A 7820-nucleotide genomic window follows, 5' to 3' on the forward strand; every position below is an offset into this window, starting at 1 on the left:
AATAATGTTTTTATTTTCAAACAGTGCTGAATTAGGGCCCAAATGCCTTGTAAGTAAAACTAAATTCTTATTTTAAAATATATAGCAATAAATTAAAGAGTGAAGCTGATAGTTGTCTTGTTTTGTCAGGAGCCCTGGTTGAGAGTGGCTCTGACTAGAATCATGAAATGGGGGAGCTGGCAGCATCAGTTTCAGCCCAGGGTGTTCTCGGAGCCCCCAGAGTTTCACTGTTATATTTTTGGGGACCTGGGTGGGAAATGGGACAGCCCTACTCTCCAGTTGAACCAGAGCAGCTCTGCTTTTTGTTGTTTTATGTTGGAGTTCTGGAATACATTTAAATTTGTTTTTCATTTGACAATTTGCTAAAACATTTTAGCTGCTTTAAATAAATTGTGGAAGCTAACCAAACTCTCATCATGCCTCTCCTTGTCCAGTCCCTCGGTTTATAGACAAGGATGTGGAGGCCAGAGCTGCAGTGTGATTGTCTAAGATCTCATGCTGGGGAGAGCCCAACTGGGACCATAACCCAGTCTTCAGTTTCCTGACTCTTGGCTCAGAATCCTCTCCTGACTTGCTGCCCCTCAAATGTTTCTCCACAATATAGATGTCACTTGGGTATCATCTAGATATATGGAGTAGGAGCCCTATGTCAAGGTCTGGGGACACAAAGAGGGGCAAGACATTATTCAAGTACCTCCTCCTTTTATCTAAAATTTCTCCTTTCTGGTGCTTACCAGGTAATTCCATATCCAATACCTCACCCAGAGACCAGCATAGCTGGGGTGATGGAAGTGTTCTAAACCTGGTTTATGGTGATGGTCATCACACAACTGTGCTAATGTATTAAAATTCATTAAACTGAATGTTCAAATTGGGTGAATTTTTTGGTATCTAAATTATGTTTTGTTGAAGCTATTTAAAAAAAAAAAAAATCAGGAGAACACCTGCCTTCTCTAGCCTGTAGGGAAATTATGAACCTGAAACACAATGGCCCTGTGAAACATTTTAAAGGCATGATATATAGTGTTTTCTTGTTAATGTTTTCTCACTGTGTTGGCTATAAGTCAATTCGACGGTCATGTTTTGACCCCATACTATATGGCAGGTCCTGATGTTGCAAGGGAGGAGTTGGGGGTAAAGGGGAATGAAAAAGATATATAGGAAGAGGCTGTTTTTATTTCATTTATTTATTTTGTCAGACTGTAGTTAAGTTTTTGGGAGGAGGTAACTGGAAATTTCCCCTTCTTCTACCGAGTTCCTTCATAGCAGGATAGGTGCCCTTCTACTTTTGAGTAATGAATACCTGGATCACAAAGTAGTGTTAAGCAATAGTGTTATGAAGTCATGTAACAAGAAATCCAGAGGCAGCCCCCCTTGAAGTTGGTTAATTCTCCAGACAGCTCAACAGTGTCAGGGCCCAGGGTCCATTCCACTCTTGTATTCTTGGTGGTCTTCTCATGGTTGAAATATGGCTGTAACAGTGCCAAACAGTGTGCTATCTTCCATGAATGCTGGAATTCAGAAAGGCAGGAGTAACTATTTTCCTCAGGTCTCTCTTTTTATCAGGGGCCAAAATCTAACCCCTTTCCAACAGATTTGCCCTCACATCTCATTGGCTAGAAGTAGATCACATGCCCACCCAGGAAATAATCACTGACCAATGAGAATGAAACTAACATAATTTACTTAGACATGTTTTACTCATCCTTGGGGCTATAGGAGGGTTCTCTATTTCTGAAAATCACGCCTGAACAAGTGACGATTCTGTGTACTCAGAAGGGAGTGGAGTCTGACTGCTGGGTAGTCAACTAACAATGTCTACCATATTTCATTAGCTTTTTTTTTTTTTTTTTTTTTGACTGAAATAAATGGAAACGTGACCTGCTCCTTCATTCTTTGTTGGCCATAGGTGTCTGATGTTTTCTGCAGATTGTCTCCATGGTTTCCATCCAAAGAATTATTCAAGTCAGGACTTTGTAGGGCACTTCTTCAATGATACTGTATTTGTTTCAGTGTTGCAAGTTTTGAGTTTGGATAGTCATATTTCACTAGCACAGTCAATAGGAAAATTGGTAAGGAGCTGTCATTATCCAATTTAAAAATGTTTAACTTTTTCCTTCCCTTTAGAACATGTTACTGATTCAGAATTTGGGAGGTTTGCTATTACTCATTAAAGGGAGATAGACTGTTGGTGGACTTCAAAATATTTAGTAGGCATTTTGATATTGATGGAGCCCTGGTGGTACAGTGGTTAAAGTGCTTGGCTGCTAACTGAAAGGTTGCCAATGTGAACCTACCAGCCACTCCATGGGAGAAAGATGAGGCAGTCTGCTTCCATAAAGATTTACAGCCTTGGAAACCCTATGCGGCAGTTCTCTGTCCTATAGGGTTGCTATGAGCTGGGATCAACTTGACAACAATGAGGTTGGTTTTGTTTTGTTTGGTATTGATGGGATTTTAACATAGGTTAGTTAATGATTAGAAGCCATCAAGGTACAGAGTACATAAGACCTAAGGTTTCCAGCACTAGGGCAGGGAGTGTGACTGATAGCTTCAAGCCATTTGACCAAAAACCAAACCATGTATAATGTTCTCACTCTCTCAGTCTCATATCTCAACCTGTAATACAGTGTATCTGTATTATGGATTTTTTAATTGACTGTATTTCTTATATAACTTTCTTTGATTGATAGGATATTAACCATAATAAATACATTTCAGTGATATAAATTGTACTAGGGACAATATGGGAGTTCTGGTAGCATAGTGCCCAAGGCATTTGACCGCTAACCAGAGGGCTGGCGGTTCAAACCCACCAGCCATTCCTTGGAAGGAAGATGAGGCAATCTACTTCTGTAGTGATACTGCCTCGGAAACCCAAGGAGGGGTTGCTATGAGTTGGATCCGACTCGATGGAACATAACAACAACAACAACAACAGCAACAGGGACAATATAATTGATACTTACATATATAGCTCTAGGTTATGATCTGTCTTCAGGAACTGGCCCAATCCATGGGAAATATCTAAAGCCATCCAAAGTCATTAGGATTGTTGATGTTGATGCAGAATAATATGCCTGTCCCAGTAGATACTGATTGTCTCATATTCTTTTTCTACCTTCTCTCTCGTCTTCAAACCCTAGTTATCCAAGTCTTAACTTCCCAACTATGTTACAAGTATTTTTACTGTTTTCTTTACTGGTACTTTTGTGTAATCAGAGAAGTTTTAACATTTATATCATTAAATAGACTTTCAAAAGCATCTAATTCAGACCTATTTGAATAGATTTTAAGCAGCCTTAGTATTTGTCCCTCTTTTGAGAAGACTGGAACCTTTATTTGCTGATAAGTGGCTCCATCTGTGAATAGGCAGATTCCCACAGGGAGACCGTGGGACATATCTGAATAAATTCAGCCCCCACCACACACACACGTGTGTATATTTGATCAGTATTTGTTGATTAGTGCAAATTTATATACATGTGTTCGCATGCAAACAAATCAACATCTGACTCTGAAGACATGCCACAGTAGGAATGTTTTTCATTGTTATATGTGCTACGTCAGCTTTGTGACGTAGACAGATCCCCTGTTCCTCACTTAGTGTTATAGGGAAGAAGACAGCGAGGCAAAGTTGAAGTTTTTGCTCTTTGTAGATTGTGTCAGCTTATGCATACATCCAAATATTATGTAAAATAGTATAAGTCTGTTTGTCTGTTTTCTCCAGACCAAGGAAACATTTTTGCTTTTCTGTCTGAGAGAAATTCAGTAGTCAGTGGCATTTCATGACATCACGTGGGTTGTGAGGGGGAAAAAATGAAGAGAATAAACATGCATGAGCCAAAAATGAGCAATCTTAGGTCGTTTTCTGAAGATGACCATCTCTTTATGCAGTGGCCCTGTGCTACCTGTTCAGCGTGCTTTTTCCTGAAATTAGTGTGATAAAGAACAGCCTCTCCTGGGCCAGCTCATTAGATAAAGTGTTTTAAAGGTTGTGTTTTCTTTCTTCCTACAGCCAAGGATTACTGCAAAGTCATATTTCCATATGAGGCACAGAACGACGATGAATTGACAATCAAAGAAGGCGACATAGTCACTCTCATCAATAAGGTAAACAGACGTTCCCTCCCGCGGTGTAAATGTGAACTCCTGGGGTGTTGGCTGTAGATGGGAAGCTTTCGTTCTGGCCCTCGATGCACATGGTTTTCATGGGCCCACGTTGAGCATCATTCTGTGTGATCAGGCCAAGCCCAATGAATCCAGGTGAACGGACTCCTTGAGAAGTGAGCAGATGCTGTTTGCCTTGGGCCAGTTGCAGGTTTGCATGGCCTTGCAGAAAACCTCAGCCCCAGAGAGGATAAACCTGAGGGTGCCCTGTTTGGCTGGAGCCCTGCCCTCCACAGCAGCCTTGCTGTAAAGCTCTCTGTGTCATCAGTGTCCAAGGAGGGGCTTTGAAAATGCAGGTCATACCGTTCAAGCTAAACACGCTTCGAGAATGTTTGCTATTCAAATCAAAGGCAGGTGGCGTCCAGAGAGAATTTCTCCTATTTTGTTTGGGCTAAGCAGGTCAGATGAGTTTATTATCACTATAGGCAGAGTCCTGCAATTGGAGAGAGCTAAGAAATCTGTGCAAAGGGATGCCATTAACAGGGCCTTGACTGTGTGATGTTGATGCTTTCATGAGTTGGTGCTCACCAAGTAAGTGGTTGAAAGATGTATCATTTAAGTGACTTGTGGAATATGTAGCCTTTTCTCTGAAGTACAGGATTGTTATGATGGTCAAATATGATGAAAAGTTTTTAAGATGTGTCAGGTAGTTTTATTCTTGTATGCAGGTGAGTGGCATGAACCTGTAATTCCCTTAGTACAGATGTGACTTGGGTGCTCATCACGGCTGCCTGTGTGCATGGATGGGGTTGGCAGGATGAGGAATGTAGTGAAAGGGAGGTGATGGGTTAGGGTGGGGTAGCCCCAGGAGTCCACTACTTCTGGCCATTACTGAGAGGGAGAGGCCACAGTTGCCATACTCCCACTCAGGGCTTACCTTCATAATCAAGGGTGGTTACTCTCCAAAAGGTCTTTAGGGGATGTTTTGGTTACCTAGTGCCACTCTGACAAGAATATACCACAAATGGGATGGCCTTAACAAACAGAAGTTTATTCTCTCACAGTTTGGAGGCTTTAAATCCAAGTTCAAAGTGTCAGGCTCTAGGGGCTGGGTAAAAGCCCCTCAGCCTTGGGCTTCAGCTCTGCCTCTTGCTCCTGGCCCATTGAATCTGGAGGCTTTTCTTCACTCAGCTGCTGTCTGCTGAGGCTAACAGGCCCAAGCTTGACAAGTAAAAAGGCACAGTCCCGATGTTACCAAACCACACAGCAGGTCATTAATTCAAGTCCACTGTAAGTCCCAAGGTCAGCAGAGAATGGCAGGCTGCTGAACAATGACACGGCTACATGCAGGGTTCAAGCATGCCATAAGCTAGAGACTGTTCCCAAAGCTATTCCTTACATACGGGAAGCAGACTACATACCCAAAGGCAGCTACTCAGCTGTTCCTAGTAGATTCCACCATGGAGTTAATGACCAGTCTTACTATGGGGAATAACTACGTTCAGTTGTTCAGCCACTCAACCAGGCCTAGCCAAGTTGACCTCACTGCTGTTGATCTGACTCATAGCAACCCCCATTGGGTTTCCAAGACGGTAAATCTTTACAGAAGTAGATTGCCCAGTCGTCTTTCCAAGGAGTGGCTGGTGGGTTTGAACTGCCAGCCTTTTGGTTAGCAGTCAGATGCCTTAGGCACCATGCCACCAGAGCTCCTAGCCAAGTTGACACACAAACTTAACTACTACAGGGGGTATGTGTTTTAAGTACCTTAATCCAAAGGTGCCAGGAAACTAATGACTAGAAAAGGTAAATAGGTTGCCCAAAGTCAAGTTTTTTTTTTTTCCCACAGAGCAGTTTGTTTTACATTCAACATTTCATTTACATTTAGTTTCACTCCCCATTTACCATCCCCAACCCTAACCTAGTCTCCTCCCCTCCCTACCCAGTAACTGCCCCCCCACGCCCCTCATAGTTATGCACTCCTGTTTGTCCTGCATTTCCTCCGTGCGAATGTTGCCCCTCTGGTGCCCTATGGTCGATTGTTCCAAGGGATGCATTTCCATAGAGTATGTGGGTGTGTCACCCTGGGTTAAGTGGTCTACTCCATGTACATCTTGTTTACTATTGGGCTGAGAGCCAGTCTCTGGGAGTGAGTTTTATTCCAGACCCAGAATGTATCCCAGGGCCATAGTATTGGGGGTCTCACCAGACTCCATTCAACCAGTAATTCTGGTCATTCTTGAGTTTTTGGATTTTGTTCCACGTTTTTCCTCCCATTCTATCCAGGATCTCCAGATCTGACCCTTTCCTGAGTGGTTGGCATTGGTAGCCAGGCACCATCTAGTTCTTCTGGTCTCAAGGGCCATTGTGTCCTAGGGCTGATTGCTTCCAAATGCCCTTGGTTTTTTTGCATTCTTCTTTGCTTCCAATGATAGGACACCATTAGCTGCATCTTAGATGGCTGCTTGAAAGCTTTTAAGACCCCAGTCGCTACTCATCAATGTAGGATAAGGAACAAGATTTTTATGTATTTTGTTGCGCCAATTGAATCTGGTGTCCCCCAGTACTATAGTCCTGAGTTGGTAGGTCCATTGGATCTCTCTCCCACAGTGTGTCTGGCTCTCTGTGAGGGGTTACTCTGTCTGTCCAAAGTCAAGTTTCTTGAGTGAGAGAGTGAGTCCTCTCACCTCCACGTGAGAAAGGCTGTGACTTTCTGAACAGCACATGATCCCTTGCTTCACAAAACTCAGCCACCTTTGTACCTATAGACATACTCTCCTCTTAAGTTATTTCAGCTGTTGGTGTGGAACATGGAAGAAGATCAGAGAAGGGGAGAGAAACATCCCTTATTCCTTTCTGCCAATGAGGCACGCACAGGTTTTCTCTTTTTCATCCTCTTTTTCTCTCTCTCACTCGCTTGCCTTCATGCGGAACCTCAGTTTCTTATACACAATGCATTTCCTATTTTTAACCATAACATTTTTAGTCAAACAAAAGGAATAAGGATATCATTAAAAGGCCATGAAACATAATACAAATACTTAAGTAATTAGCCCAGATAGTTGGTTTTCGTAGTGCAGGTAAAGAGGTAGAGCCCTTTCCCCCATAATAATAAAACAACCAGAGACTTAAATAACTGCCATTCTTTGCAGTGGGGGAATCTATTTTCCTGGAGTTTGTTTTGTGTTTTGGGGGGAGGGTAGCATCTTTTCAATTGAAAACAGATACACCAGTGTACCAGCCGTATCAATAATGTTTAATAAGGTTGTGGGAAAAGAAAAAAAGCTCCGTGGCTAAGTTCTTACTTGAACCTATTTCTGTCATGAGTCAGAATCGACCTGATGCCAATGTTTCTTGAGTGATGTGTTATATCCCAGTCCTTGCCCTGATGCATGTGTATCATGATGATGAGAACACATTCGTCCTGATTATTTTGCCCCTGCATCCCAGCCAGAGGTCTAGTCTGATAAAAAGAATCTGATTTTATTAAGATTGTAGTCTAACAGGGCCTTCCTACCAGACCCAGCCACACAGGAGGGAGAAATGAACAGGTGGGTGTGAAAGGCTCCTGCCAAGAGTCGCCTCAGGGTGACATCAGATTTTCCCAATATAATCAATTAATGTATTGAAAAGCAGCTTGGAAACTGTAGTATAGCCCATTGTTGTTGTTGTTGTTATTTGCCATCGAGTCGGCCCCGACTCATAGCGACCCC

At 42.6% G+C, this 7820-nt stretch overlaps 1 protein-coding gene across 1 annotated transcript in view; it reads left to right on the forward strand.

Annotated features, from left to right (window-relative positions):
• Nucleotides 1–7820, forward strand: part of SH3KBP1 (SH3 domain containing kinase binding protein 1) — a 370819-nt gene that overhangs the window by 246478 nt on the left and 116521 nt on the right. The window contains exon 8 of the mRNA XM_042782665.1: nt 4019–4113. Within this exon, the coding sequence (XP_042638599.1) occupies nt 4019–4113 (95 nt within the window). The remainder of the gene's footprint in view (nt 1–4018; nt 4114–7820) is intronic.

Source organism: Orycteropus afer, unplaced genomic scaffold (genome assembly GCF_000298275.1).
Source record: "Orycteropus afer afer isolate SDZICR_OR568_19922 unplaced genomic scaffold, OryAfe1.0 scaffold00404, whole genome shotgun sequence".
Lineage (NCBI taxonomy): Eukaryota > Metazoa > Chordata > Mammalia > Tubulidentata > Orycteropodidae > Orycteropus > Orycteropus afer.